The sequence below is a fragment of the Salmo trutta genome, chromosome 40 (assembly GCF_901001165.1).
Source record: "Salmo trutta chromosome 40, fSalTru1.1, whole genome shotgun sequence".
Taxonomy (NCBI): domain Eukaryota; kingdom Metazoa; phylum Chordata; class Actinopteri; order Salmoniformes; family Salmonidae; genus Salmo; species Salmo trutta.
In genome coordinates, this window is record NC_042996.1 from 19,816,481 (window position 1) to 19,831,741 (window position 15,261).

Here is a 15,261-nt window from a genome sequence, read left to right on the forward strand (position 1 = left end):
GTATAGCCCACAAAGATCTCCGCCACGGCACAGCCCAAGGGGGGGCGCCAACCCAGACAGGAAGACCACGTCAGTGACTCAACCCACTCAAGTGACGCACCCCTCCCAGGGACGGCATGGAAGAACACCAGTAAGCCAGTGACTCAGCCCCTGTAATAGGGGTAGAGGCAGAGAATCCCAATGGAAAGAGGGGAAACCGGCCAGGCAGAGACAGCAAGGGCGGTTCGTTGCTCCAGCCTTTCCGTTCACCTTCACACCCCTGGGCCAGACTACACTTAATCATAGGACCTACCGAAGAGATATGTCTTCAGTAAAGACTTAAAGGTTGAGACTGAGTCTGCATCTCTCACATGGGTAGGCAGACTATTCCATAAAAATGGAGCTCTATAGGAGAAAGCCCTGCCTCCAGCTGTTTGCTTAGAAATTCTAGGAACAATTAGGAGGCCCGCGTCTTGTGACCGTAGCGTACGTGTAGGTATGTACGGCAGGACCAAATTAGTAGACTTAATATGTGTAGAATTAGTAGGTCTAATAGAATTAGTTGACTTAATATGTGTAGAATTAGTAGGTCTAATAGAATTAGTTGACTTAATATGTGTAGAATTAGTAGGTCTAATAGAATTAGTTGACTTAATATGTGTAGAATTAGTAGGTCTAATAGAATTAGTAGGTCTAATAGAATTAGTAGGTGTAATAGAGTTAGTGGACTTAATATGTGTAGAATTAGTAGGTCTAATAGAATTAGTAGACATTATGTGTAGAATTAGTAGGTCTAATAGAATTAGTAGGTCCAATAGAATTAGTAGACTTAATATGTGTAGAATTAGTAGGTCTAATAGAATTATTCGGTCTAATAGAATTAGTAGACTTATTATGTGTAGAATTAGTAGGTCTAATAGAATTTGTAGGTCTAATAGAATTAGTAGACTTATGTGTAGAATTAGTACGTCTAATAGAATTAGTAGGTCTAATAGAATTAGTAGGTGTAATAGAGTTAGTGGACTTAATATGTGTAGAATTAGTAGGTCTAATAGAATTAGTAGACATTATGTGTAGAATTAGTAGGTCTAATAGAGTTAGTAGACTTAATATGTGTAGAATTAGTAGGTCTAATAGAATTAGTTGTCTTAATATAATTAGTAGACTTAATATGTGTAGAATTAGTAGGTCTAATAGAATTAGTAGACTTTTTGTGTGGAATTAGTAGACTTAATATCTGTAGATTTAGTAGGCTTAATATAAATAGTAGACTTAATATGTGTAGAATTAGTAGGTCTAATAGAATTAGTAGACTTAATATGTGTAGAATTAGTAGGTCTAATAGAATTAGTAGACTTAATATGTGTAGAATTAGTAGGTCTAATAGAATTAGTAGACTTAATATGTGTAGAATTAGTAGGTCTAATAGAATTAGTAGGCCTAATATGTGTAGAATTAGTAGGTCTAATAGAATTAGTAGGCCTAATAGAATTAGTAGGTCTAATAGAATTAGTAGGTCTAATAGAATTAGTAGGCCTAATAGAATTAGTAGGTCTAATAGAATTAGTAGGCATACTTGTTTTTCCAGCTGTTGACACTGAAGATCACATGAATGTATAAGGACGTAGCAGATTATGAATGAAGACCAGTCTAAGAAAACAATACTTTGTAGTATATTTATATCATTTAATAATAATCGGAAACATACTGTAACAAATTAACATCAAAGTCAACAGTGCACCAAAACCGGTCATTGAATCTTCCACAAAAATGTTCACAATTTCAACATTTGTAATTTTATTTTCAAACTATTACCAAATCAAAGTTAATATTCTGCTCCCATGTAATTACATTGTAGTACACTTTCAATACATGAATCATTATCTTATCAAAAACATATATGAGGATATTATTCATTCATGCATATAAGGCATGCAATATTATGTTTTGATATACCTGCGATAGACAGATGAATTCGATTTAGAGCAAAGTTTATTTTGCCACTGTGGGACACACTGGGCCGGGGGGGGGGGGATGCAGCCCAGTAGCTGTATACAGATCTATGATCATTAACTTATCACAGTTCGCTTGCAAAGGGAATTCTGGGAAAACCAGTACAGTCAGTAATATTAGGGCTGAGTATTGCCTTGTTTTAACACTGTTGTAATACCAAGAAAGCACCTAATATCTATTTATCATTTTGTGTCCGACCCAAACTATGATAGCCCATAGTCTGTCCCAGTTCAGCAGTGACGGTTTCGTTTTTCTAAACATGAGTAGCTCTATAAAATCAGAAATATAGAATTATCTTGTCAATAATGTTTTAGTGCAATACACATAATCAGTTAGTTTTACCAAAATGGCATTTAGAATTATTTGCCTACGAAAACAAGATACATAGTTAAAAATAAGTTAACAGACTTAAAGTTTTACTTTGAACACATTGAAAGACCGGCGCATATAAACCAACATACATACACAGACTCAAGTCCAAACACGCACAAAAAAACACCATCAAATATTATTAAATAAAAACGGATAATCGATTCCATTTGTGAGGTGAAGTGTGTAAACGGTGAAAGTGTGTAAACGGAAATCGGAACATTCTGTTGACATGACTCTGCATTGGCAAGTCAAGAGGGCGGTGTTATAAGGACCTCTATGGTTCTAGACAAAAGCCCTCTAGAACACAGGCCACTTGTCTGGCTATAGAACCACTTTGATTCAGGGTCTCGGACATCATTCTGTTGCTGTCTATTAATAAAGTCCCTGCCCCCATCCTCCATTCTGTCTAGTTCTGGGAAACCAGTCAAAGCAAAGCAAGCCAGAGAGCTAGAGATAACAAAGCTCAGGACTCCCAGAGGACTTGAGTTTCCTCAGTCCTGCTTTGAGCTGGAATGGGTCCTATCACTCTAACAAACTGACTCTTTTACCTGATGTGTAACTAAAGCCTATGGTCTGAACCCGCTGTCCCACTGAACCAGCTATGAACCGTAATAAAACTTGATCTCCTGTAGTTTCCAACAAATATGTTGGAATGAATTGCCATTTTTTATTTTGTATATATTTGTTCTATTCTTTTCACTTTTTTTGTCAATCACTCAATGAGGTAGGTAATCCAGATTATGTCTATTTGTTCAAACATGACACATTTAGGGAAAGGCACTCCTTGTAGGACTGCTATTTTTGACACCATTATTTACAGTATTGCGATGTGACTCTGGCTATGGAGAATGAATGGCATAAAGTTTGGAATGTAATGCCAATGGGTAAATCTGCGATACTGTACATTAATCACAGATATATCTGAGATGTATTTGGAGATGCTTAAGGCATGTGGATTTCTATGTCCCTTGACTCAAGCCGACGCTTACAGATGACTCACAAATAATATATTTTTCATTTTTTTTGGTCAACTACCTCAGTTGTCACAACAGTCTAGTATTTAGCACAGCAATGGAAATGTGTTGCAGCTCAGCTCCTCATAAAATTAATAATTTACTGACAGAACCTGGAATGTTCCGTATGAATTAAGGATTAAAGTACTTTAGTGAACTGCAACACCATTATAACTTCAATTCCAAACAATGTCAAAGCTACATTCCTTCATACAGAAAAGAGTTCAAAATCTAGAGGCTATCACTATACAAAGACAAGAGTAGAAAATGCAACATTGTTAAAAGGATTTAGCCAACAAAGCAAACATACAAGGTATATTCAGTTTTGTTACCAAAAAGTTGCCAACAGAATATGTTTTACTACCTTAAAAAGATAAAGGGGGATAAATAAAATAAAAACTATTTATTTTATTTAATTGTGCACTGACATTTTTGACAAATTTTACAGAGACGGTGGTGCCAGGCATAATAACAATATTTGAGAATTAACTTAAGCTAATTTAAGCTAATTTCCTACTGACACCAAATATCACTCTGTAATAATACTCACACCAAAAAGCTTAAGAATAAAACAATTACCGTAATAATAGACATTTATTGAGAAGTAATATTACTCAATAAGATGTATCATTATCATACCGATGCCTGATAGCCTAAGTGCTGGAATGTCACAGTTGACCTTTGCACTGTAGGCTAATCATGGTCACGTTGCCAATTTGACCTGAGGTGACCCCGGGGCCTCTTACTCGCGTGGCTGATACTTTTACAGCCGTGGAGAAACTAAAGACTACACGTGGAGTGAGGTCAGGAATAGTTGAACTCCTCTTAGAGAGGTTGTTAGAGTGTAGGCCGTGGTGGCTGGGAGTTAAATGCTATACCAAGTGAGCCATTGAGGTTTTTTCCTGATGAGTGCATTTGAATTATTTCACAGTATAATCTAAAGCTTAGAGAATCATACAAGCTTAGAAAATATAGATGAAATTCAGCTATATAAATATATATACAAACATATCCATCATTTCCACTTCCTTTAAGACATATTGTAGCTATGAACTTTTCCACCATCAGAGTCGCTACAGAAAGCTGCAGAAATGATATATCCATCTGAATGAGGTGATTTCCAAACGGAGCATGCCCACTGAATCGCACTGGTTCCTGGGCTGCGTTTACTCCCGAGAGGACCGTTTGTGACGCATGACCGTCCTCTTCTTCACGACAAAGAATTCTGTGGATGACCAGTGGAGAGAGAGGGAACAGGTGTTAGTTCCCAGTCCCAGTAATGTTCTAACAGGGAAATAATATGTGCATCCAAAATGGCACCCTATAGTGCACTACTTTTAACCAGGGCCCATAGGAGGGTCAAAAGTAGGGCACTAGATATAGGGGAAAGGGTGCAATTTGGGAATATAACAGGGTTATATAAACTGTTTGGAGACATAGCATAGGTAACGCAGTGTTGTTGCGTGGCCTGTTCCTAACATAGTCCACATACAGTGCTTTTGGAAGCACACTGAGGTATTCATCGCTGTCACTCAACGGTTAATAAAAGGTTAATAACAGGTTCTTTTGAAGTTCAAAACCTGTAAACTTATATTATCTCTCTTTAAATGAAGACCTATGGGCTTATGGTTGCTATAATAATAATACAAAATATACAACTGTATTTATTACTATTATTTATTTATTATCATTATAATTATAGTCAAGTTAACCTCTGGACTCAAAACATGTGTATACTACTACCTTTTTTTCGTATGGCTTTTGTATGAAGCCCAATAGAAGGAAAAAGGAGGGAGGAAAGCGCGTTCATTGACACTGACCTGTTATGGCGGCTTGTCTCCGTTTGACTGCTCCTGCCCTCTGGCTGGCCGTCTTCTTCTCTGGCCTCTGGATCGTATAGCTCTCCCTGGTGGTCACCTCCAGGTACTCCTCACCACAGCTGGACGACCCTGGAGACGATGCCCGCGCCAGCCGGACATCCTCTCTCTCCGCCCTCTGCCCGTCGATGCCAATCACCGGCTTCCTCAACACACAGCTGCGGTAGAACGCCGGCACATCCTGGCATTTCATCTCCTCCCACTCCAAGCCGGCGCCCTTGGAGGCCGGCTGGCCGGTGTTGAAGTCAAAGTCCCAGCGCTTGTTGGCTGACTCCACGCTCATACACAGGTGCCGGTGGAAGTCCTGTTGCAGCTCCTTGTGGTCCACAGGCCCAAACAGGTTCCTCCTCACCGGGCCCTGGGCCCTGCGCTTCAGCTCCTCTACACTCTGACAGACCAGCATGGCCCCGTCAGATGATAATGATGATGATGCCATCTTAATGTCCCTGAGAGAGAAAGGGAGAGGGTTAGAGGTGAGGTGTCTGTTTTTTCTATGAGGTGTGGCCCAGGTCACTATTGGTGTGGTCTGGGTTTAGGCTACGCACAAACACACACACACTCATACCAACACACACTAAATACGCAGAACGCCTGTTCTGTTCAGCGTTTGACCTTTTGGGGCATCGTTAAGTTTTATGTTATCAAACACACATGCCCTACCTCCCTCAAATTCAACTCTGGACCTTGAAGACAGTTCCACTGCATTTTTTCATTGTTTCCCCCTAATCAGGGATTGATTTAGACTTTGGACACCAAGTGTGTACAATTAATTATCAGGTAGAACAGAAAACCAGCAGGCTCCGGACATCATAGGGTAAGAGTTGAGTAACCCTGCCCATAGTAATTAACCATATGGTAAGAGACCCACACACCAAATAAATCTCCAACATCCACAGAATCAGAATAGAAGAACACCTGAAGTATGTAAAAATGAACCTGCTCTGGTCTCTGCTCTGGCTGCCAGAGGTGAGAGGTCAGGAGGAAAGGTCACATGGTGCGAACCGGGAAACGTATGGAGAATGTTTCACCTCATGTGAGAATGTTTTATGTGCTCTTCTAGTCACCCCATGTAATTACAGGGATACATTCTGAACTTCAGGAATATTACACGTTTTTGTAGTTTACTATTTACAACCGTCCAAAACTAGGGTTATAAATAAATAAAAAATTATTTTTAGTGACATGCAAACATTCTACCCATCAAGGAAACCTGGCCCTGTAGCCACAAAGCCTCTCAGAGTAGGAATACTGATCTAGGATCAATTTTGTCTTTTAGATCATAATGAATAAGATTATATGGACAGATCTTAGATCAGCACTCCTACTCGGAGACTCATTGTGGATACGGGCCCTGATCAGCTTCTTTTTTTTTTTTTATAATATGTTCAAAGTCACATAATTCCCCACAGCAATTATATTCAAAAAGTGATAGCAAGTAAGACATTATACAGCCTACATTGCGACTTCCAAAGTCTAGAAATTATTCATTAATATTCAATAGATCACATGTAACAGTCTGACTTCCTGAAATAAATACCTGTTAGCAAGGCAACTCTGACCAACCTGAGTCTATCCTAGGTCTATAATGACAAAGTCCCTCAAAAGTTCCCTTTCCTGAAACATCTAGATATTTTTGTTTGTATTATTTTGCCTCCTTGAAATACAGTTTTACCCACCAGAGTGTAACAGTCAGTTACCCACTATCAGCATCAGTGAAGGGGAAGGAACCACACTGAAAAAGGTGCGCCAGACAGGCAGTGAGCCATTTCTGCGCCTTTGCTAATCCAAAAACTCGTTACACGGTGGGATTGAGCAAACTTTACAGCGTCTGGGATGCAACTATTGAAACGTCTGGCTTAAAATGCCAGCCCCCTCATACAAAGAAACGTGCTTGAGTAAAAGAAAGCGTTATTCCACATTGAGAACATTAGGTTTTATGGATCAGATGGACAACCTTTTAGGACGTTCATCTATAAAGAAAACTCAAAGAAACAGCCAAATTGAAAATAAAACACACCAAAAAAAAATCACATTTTGGGATGTTATACTTTGAGAGACGCATACACTATGCTGGGTTGCTTGGATGGCTCAACTGCTGGTTTGCAGGCATTCGGTCACTTAGTTGGGTTGTTTTTAATAACTGATGGGTTATTGATGCTGGGTTGTTTTTCTGTAATAACTCATGGGTTATTGATGCTGGGTTGTTTTTCTGTAATAACTGATGGGTTATTGATGCTGGGTTGTTTTTCTGTAATAACTCATGGGTTATTGATGCTGGGTTGTTTTTCTGTAATAACTGATGGGTTATTGATGCTGGGTTGTTTTTCTGTAATAACTCATGGGTTATTGATGCTGGGTTGTTTTTCTGTAATAACTCATGGGTTATTGATGCTGGGTTGTTTTTCTTTAATAACTCATGGGTTATTGATGCTGGGTTGTTTTCTGTAATAACTCATGGGTTATTGATGCTGGGTTGTTTTCTTTAATAACTCATGGGTTATTGATGCTGGGTTGTTTTCTGTAATAACTCATGGGTTATTGATGCTGGGTTGTTTTCTTTAATAACTGATGGGTTATTGATGCTGGGTTGTTTTTCTTTAATAACTCATGGGTTATTGATGCTGGGTTGTTTTCTTTAATAACTCATGGGTTATTGATGCTGGGTTGTTTTCTTTAATAACTCATGGGTTATTGATGCTGGGTTGTTTTCTTTAATAACTGATGGGTTATTGATGCTGGGTTGTTTTTCTTTAATAACTCATGGGTTATTGATGCTGGGTTGTTTTCTTTAATAACTCATGGGTTATTGATGCTGGGTTGTTTTCTTTAATAACTCATGGGTTATTGATGCTGGGTTGTTTTCTTTAATAACTGATGGGTTATTGATGCTGGGTTGTTTTCTTTAATAACTCATGGGTTATTGATGCTGGGTTGTTGATACCGGGTTATTGGTGGCATGTAGCCTAGTGGTTAGAGCGTTGAACTAGTAACTGAAAGGTTGCAAGATCGAATCCCCGAGCTGACAAGGTAAAAATCTGTTGTTCTTCCCCTGAACAAGGCAGTTAACCCACTGTTCCTAGGCTGTCATTGAAAATAAGAATGTGTTCTTAACTGACTTGCCTAGTTAAATAAAGGTTAAAAAAATTCTATAAAATTGATGCTGAGTTATTGAGATATGACCCAGCGGGTCAGATCAGAAGATTGGAGGTATGGCTTAGTAACGGTGTTGCTTTCAGACAGTCGGTTACCCGTTAGAGTAAATGTCATTCCGGTTAACCTGTTCTGTTGTATTGTTATTAGGGGTGTGAACGTTAACACGTTTAAATGAAATTGAAATCTTTAACGTTAAGAAAAATCCCTACATGAAAAACAACGTTTTCTGTTTTTTTTCCCCCTACAAAATTTAAATCACTGTGTAGTTATCACCAAATATATTATTTTCCTTGTTATTGACATCTAGACGATAGGCAATTAAAGGCTGGGGAAAGTTATGTTGTTTAAATAAAAACCAGAGAGGAAGACGTTGTCGAATTTGCAAGGCAAGACATTGCGAGATACAGATTACCAAGAAATATACGCTCGTTTCTGCCTGCCCCCTCCTTTCTCTCCCTCGCGCTCCACTAATGATGAGAGTTTGTGTTCAGCTTTTGGTTTGTTGCGTGTAGAATATCGTAGCCTATTCATTGATGATAAGCCCTGCTTTACTGAAGTTGCAGCTTTGATTGCCGATAGATAGGCCGAGTGCACAGTTCGGAATCTGTCTGCATGGTGGCCGACCTGCCTGTACTGTGCCCGTCCCTCTACCTCCGTCCTTCACTAGCTCACGATGAAAGACGCAAGTATTTGCGTTCTCTGATGTACGGCAAAAAATCAGTCTCCTCCATTCCAAAATGACCGGATCTTATGAGTCAAATCTTGCACTCAGAAATGGGAGTCAACGTGCAAGGAGTGGAGGAATGTATTCATTTGGAGTCGACTCTCCACCCCTATGTCATCGTCGTTAAGAGTTGGAAAAGTCCTGTATGGCAATACTTTGAGAAGGGAAATGAGAAGGAAATGCAAACTTTGTGAAGGGGAATTGAGCTACAGTAATGGAGGTACAGGTCTAATCAGTGGTGACCCGTGTTTCAGGGCAGAGCCCCACCTGTTTTGAGACCCTCATTTTTTGTAAAATAAAATATATATATTAATATTTTTTGGGGGAACTCTTGCCTGTTTTGCATGTTATTTTGGTATTAATACGTGTCACATATCAGTTTGCAGACAATGTACAAATATATATATCATTGAGTTAATAAAGCCGCATACAAACATAGTCTCTTTTTTGTTTTCTTGAGTAAGGCAGCTCCAAAATGCAGGTGTTTCAGCCTAGCTCAGTGCTTTCTGTTGTGGTGGGGCTGGCCAGCAGAAAATATGAGCATTGCGCTGTGATTGGCTGTGTTCTGTCACTCATGGGAACCGTAAGCAATTCCCAAGCGTAAGTCCTTAGAAAAGGTAGACATCAACATTTCAGCTCTTTGGGTCCTGCCATAGAGTTATATTACAAGTGCCCTTCCAAGAAGGCTCAAGGTCTTTGGCCACAGAAATTACATCAAATCACATATGTACAGTAGCTTTGATTGGACTGATCATGTCAACATCTTACTTTCACAATCTTAGCTAGTGGTCATCATCATGAATCAAGTTGACAATCTACTGGCAAATCCTTTTTAATCCTTGTCATTTGAAGAGAAATAATGAAGAGAAACTATAGATAAAACGTATCGGTGCTCATCGGCCATTGGACATAAACATTACACAACAATTTGGAGATCAAAAATTCAACAATGAGTGGTTTGGAAGGAATCGGTGACAGTGGCGAACTGCAAGCATTGCAACTGGGAAGTCTGGAATAAACAGCTCAAACTGGGAAAATGCATTTTGAACGGTCATTCAACTCGCAGATTGTAAATTCGGCATCTTTCTCTTTGATGACAAAATTTGCCCACGAAGAACTGCCGTGCCACTTTCCTGTTCTAGCACATCACAACAACGTGAGTCCAAAAATGTCTTATGCTGCTTCATAAATTATGTAGGACGCCAGAGAGATATGTATACTGTAGCTAAGAAAGTAATACTAAGTGTATGTTGTGTAGTAAACTGTTAGTAGCCCATGTGCCTCACCCTAATAATTTGGTCTATTTTCACCAACGCGGTATTGTAAACACATTGTTTGTGGCCAGTGCGTGCGTGTTTACTAACTTTTTTTGTACAGCTTTGACAGTGCTACAGATAGTAGTGGTGACGCTTGGCTTGCACGTGCAAATTCAGCACACACAACATTCTATATAATTGTGTTATTTGATGTGTCAAATTAAAAGCTTATTTAATGCGTCATATAAATTGTGTTATATGACGTGTATCTTTTTTGACACACAAAGACCCAAACAGCGTTCAATGTGCCTCACCTTAATAATTTGGTCTATTTTTGTCACGTCCTGACTCTAGTAAGATGTCATTTTCTATAGTAGAGTAGGGCAGGGCGTGACAGGGGGTGTTTTTGGTTGTTCTATGTTTTCTATTTCTATGTTTAAGTTCTAGTTTGTCTATTTCTATGTTGGGATTGTTTGGGGTTGATCTCTAATTGGTGGCAGCTGATCCTCATTGCCTCTGATTAGAGATCATATTTAAGTAGGGGTTTTTCCTCATTGTTGATTGTGGGTTATTATCTTTTGAGTAGTGTGTTTTCCTCTCTGCGTCACAGTTTGTTGTTTGAGTGTTTTCAATTGATTTATGTATGTCATTCAGTTTCACGTTTAATAAATATGTGGAACTACGAACACGCTGCATTTAGGTCCGATCCTTCGAACAGCCGTGACAATTTTCACCTCTTAATTTCGCCTCCTTTTCTAACTTGGTGGTGAACATGTAGCCTATAACCTGTTTTAGAGAAATGTAATCATTGAATATTGTAAGAGCTTTTATTGTCTGTTTATATGCCCCCTTTATTTATCCTACGGTTCTGACTTGTTGTACACTGTAAGAACAGCACTTGTTCTGAATTTTGTCGTTATATTGACTACGTCCGTCGTCGCTCCCTCATTAATGTCTTAATCGAAATTACGGATTGCATCTCATCCGCTTTTCGTCCCCTTATGCCATAGTTTGTACATCTCAATCGTCAGTAGAAATCACATTTGATTAAGCAAGTCAGCCATCCCAAATCTTTTTTTCCCCCCACCAAGATTTACATGTTAAAATCGCTACTGGGTGGAATGCTTAACCACCTGAAAAGGCAACCTCGTGAGACCCCAAATAGTTGTTTGTAGCAGCGCATCTGCATTGTGAATTCAAGTAGATTTTTAAGAATTTGTCATGATAAAAAAAATTGAGGTTTAAACATTAAGAAATGTTTACTATTTGTCACATCCCTAATGGTTAACACATTTTAAGGTTGAACACTGACACTTTTATAGCTTTAAGGAGGCTTACACAACTGTATGAGTTCCTCAAGAGCCTATGTATATCCAAATGTTGGGATAGTTAGCACTTTGTTACAATATGGAAATAATGTTACTCATTTTATATTAAAATATGTAATGTGCAAAAATATTCTAGGAACATTTTTATTTTGCGCTGTACAAACTTAACATCATGAACAAGAATGATACTTAGTCTCTGATGTGGCCAAAAGTAACTATCTGAAAGCCACGCCCCTTACAGGAAACCCCTCCTGAAAATAACATTGTAAAAAAAAAGACCGCGTTGCTGGGTCAACCCAGCATGAAAGTAAATAAAAACATGACTGATGGTTAAATGAACCCATGTTGGGGTAATCCCAACAACCCAACATGTTGGGTTATTCAAGAAAGAATTCAGCATGTGTTCTGTCCAATATTTACCTTGTGCCGAGTTACCAAATAACACAAATTGAAAAAAACAGGGGCCAGAGCCAGGGAATTGATGGGGTTGAGCATTGCGTAATGGCCTGTCAACTGTGTTAAAACAAATATACATGATATTCGTTGCTCTCTAGCTATAGATATTGAATAACTTCCATAAAGCATAGTCATAAAGTGTATAGTAGGACTAGTAGGATATTGGTTAGTCCTACTATGCCATAGTACCCATACTCTACACTGCGTTCATGACGCAGTTTGAGAATATTCTTATTAGCCTGTTCAGTGAATAACCAATATTTTCAAAGTGGTTTGAAAACAAGTTTTACGTCAAATCCTTTGTTTGAAATAAGTATTCTTTCCAATAACACATTATTGTGAAAATAAAAACATTATCCTAAACGAATATAAACTGCCATTCCAGCAACAGCTCAACTCTTGGGAGTGAAAGTTGTTTGCGTCGAAAAAGTGGGCGCGGTAACTAGATCGTTTACAACTCTCTGGAATCCCCAGACCCACACAAACATTCTCAAACTCCGACAATAAGTATGTCCAACTTCTCCAAATAGACGATAAGATGAGAAAAAGTTTGAAACACATTTTAAGAGTATAGCACCCGATATCATTGTCAGAAGTTAAAATAGATTCAAAGTAGCCTTATTGAAGATAACACAGCAGAAGTATACATCACAGATGACGCAGTTACATTCGCATACTACATGAGATGTTGGTCAATGAGATGCAACAGAACAAAATACACATTGACAATAAAAAACCCGAACAGCACAGATATGCCTATGATTTGCCTCTGCAAAGTCTGAATAAGAATGCAAACTTCTCAAACGCTACCAATATGTGACTTCTCTTACCAGCAGTGGTCCAATGATGCACTCAAATCTGAAATAATGTTGCGATTCCTGACGTTGTGGCTCAAAAATGACGCGCCTCGCCGAAGTATAGACTGAAACTCTTCACTGTCCACGATGAACTAATAGAACTTTAAAAGCTCCCAGTTATTGTGGCACCCTTGTCCCCTTAAGTGACTTGTTTGTTCCTACGAGGCAATGGGACGTCCTACCGCCACAGAAGACTTAATCACGTGATAATCATCATAACAATCGGGGTTTTGGAGCTGGACCATTGAGCTGGATAATGGCCAAGGAAAACACCTTGATGAAATCAGTCATTCCCGATGTCTTCAAATAAATGTCATCAAATGACACAAAGGGTCGGTACATGTGTTCAGCCTGGCCTCGCATTCTTCAATGCGCTTAGAAAAAAAGGTGCCATCTAGAACCGAAAATGGGTCTTCGACTGCCCCCACATGAGAACCCTTTGAAGAACCATTTTTGGTTCCAGGTAGAACCCTTTTGGGTTCCATGTAAAACCCTTTCCACACACAGAGGGTTCTACTTGGCACCCAAAATAGTTATACCTGGATCCAAAAAGGACGATCCTATGGGGACAGCCAAATAACCGTTACGGAATCCTTTTTTTCTAAGAGTGTGGGCTAATGCAAAATCTGGCATGCAATAAAAATAACCTTGGTATAGACTACTTTCTTGAAATCAAGAAATGTTTTATGGGTTTTTCAATAGATTTCCTACCTCGTTTTCATCATAAGAAAGTTTTGAAGTTCAGTGGTAAGATTCGAACTACGCGCAAAGACTTGTTGCACTGTGCCAGAGTTATAGTCTCTAGGTAAAATATCTTGGCACGTAGGACCCATTTGCCCAGCTCTTTTGAATGTGACACATTCTTATGTTGGCATTGCGTCACGTTTTGCGAAGGCTCAGTTCCAAGACCATAAGTCACGTTGAATTTCAACGTGAGCTAGTCAATCCTCTACTCCATTTTGTATTTTCTTTCTCCCGCAGTTTACATAACCTACGTTTCATTTAGGTACAGTCATCTCCCGCTCGAAATGTTTTCAATGGGATTTACTAGGCACAAAATGTTTTTTGTTGTTGTTGCTTTGCGCCGTTTTCTAAAAGTTTGACCTATATTTGAGACAGTCAGATTACTATTTAGAACAGTAGGTTACATATCAAGCATAAGGCCCATGTTAGTCTATTATGTTCGTCTAGTTAGTCTATTGGGCTATCTATTAGTATTAGTCCTAATTAACATTAATTAATTATTCTAACTAACATGAATTACAATATTAGTGTAAATAAACTCATATTTAATGAAAATGTATTAAAACATGTACAAAGCTTTATTAATACACTATTATAGTAGGCCCACATATGGACAACAACAAGGCTGCGTTTACACAGGCAGCCAAGTCTGATCTTTATTTCACTAATTGGTCTTTTGACCAATCAAATCAGCTCTGAAAAAAGAGCTGATGTGAAAAGACCTGATGTGATTGGTCAAAAGACCAATTCATGGAAAAATATCAGATTTGGACTGCCTGTGTAAACTGCAGCTGAAGTGTCATATTATTATTGATGATTTACGTCTTGTTATACCTTTTAATTTCTGTGTATAGTATCCTGTTCTTACACTCTCACAGAGAGGGTCAAATTATGTCAATAAAATAAAAAATATATAAATGTTTGGTTAGGCTATACAAAGTTGTTAACCATTTCTAGCGGCTTAGTTAACATTTCCAGTGCATAACTGAGTGGAAGATTAGTGATTAATATGATAATGACATTTGCATCTTTGTTGTAATTAATGCGCTATCTTCAGCCTATAAACATTTCTACATCTGAGATTCAGAGGTGTTGGGTTAAATGCGGAAGACACATTTCAGTTGAATGCATTTAGTTGTACAACTGACTAGGTATGCCCCTTTCCCTTTCAACACATATCTCCTACATATGATACATAAGCCTACATAAAGTACATTTAATGAACTAACCTGGTTTATAGCCTGCATAATTAATAGATATAGCTAGTTGTCCTTGTATAGGCTACTTACATCTCTGTCCAATCCTTTTTTATATCCCATAAACGTTACGTTTGTGATTCAAGGCCAATCTGTCGATAAGAGTGACACGTAGCCTAAGATACACAGTCCAGTTTTAAAGTAATGTATATGGTGTCACTATTAAAGTGATGTCTCCTTCCTTGTTCCTTTATTACATACCAGTGGATCCCCTTCCTCATAGGTCCTTTCTC

At 38.5% G+C, this 15,261-nt stretch overlaps 1 protein-coding gene across 3 annotated transcripts; it reads right to left on the reverse strand.

Annotated features, from left to right (window-relative positions):
* Nucleotides 1-1,643: 1,643 nt before the first annotated feature.
* LOC115180438 (cyclin-dependent kinase inhibitor 1) lies at nucleotides 1,644-15,261 on the reverse strand. 3 transcript variants are annotated; one of them, XM_029742520.1, is made up of 3 exons: nucleotides 15,062-15,261; nucleotides 5,198-5,700; nucleotides 1,644-4,602 (listed from the first exon to the last, which is right to left on the reverse strand). In XM_029742520.1, coding segments are annotated over exons 1-3 (564 nt in total). In that variant the 5' UTR covers nucleotides 15,064-15,261; the 3' UTR covers nucleotides 1,644-4,543. The 3 variants fall into 3 exon arrangements, with proteins under 3 accessions (XP_029598380.1, XP_029598379.1, XP_029598381.1); XM_029742519.1 differs by lacking the exon at nucleotides 15,062-15,261 and adding an exon at nucleotides 13,740-13,967; XM_029742521.1 differs by lacking the exon at nucleotides 15,062-15,261 and adding an exon at nucleotides 13,002-13,892.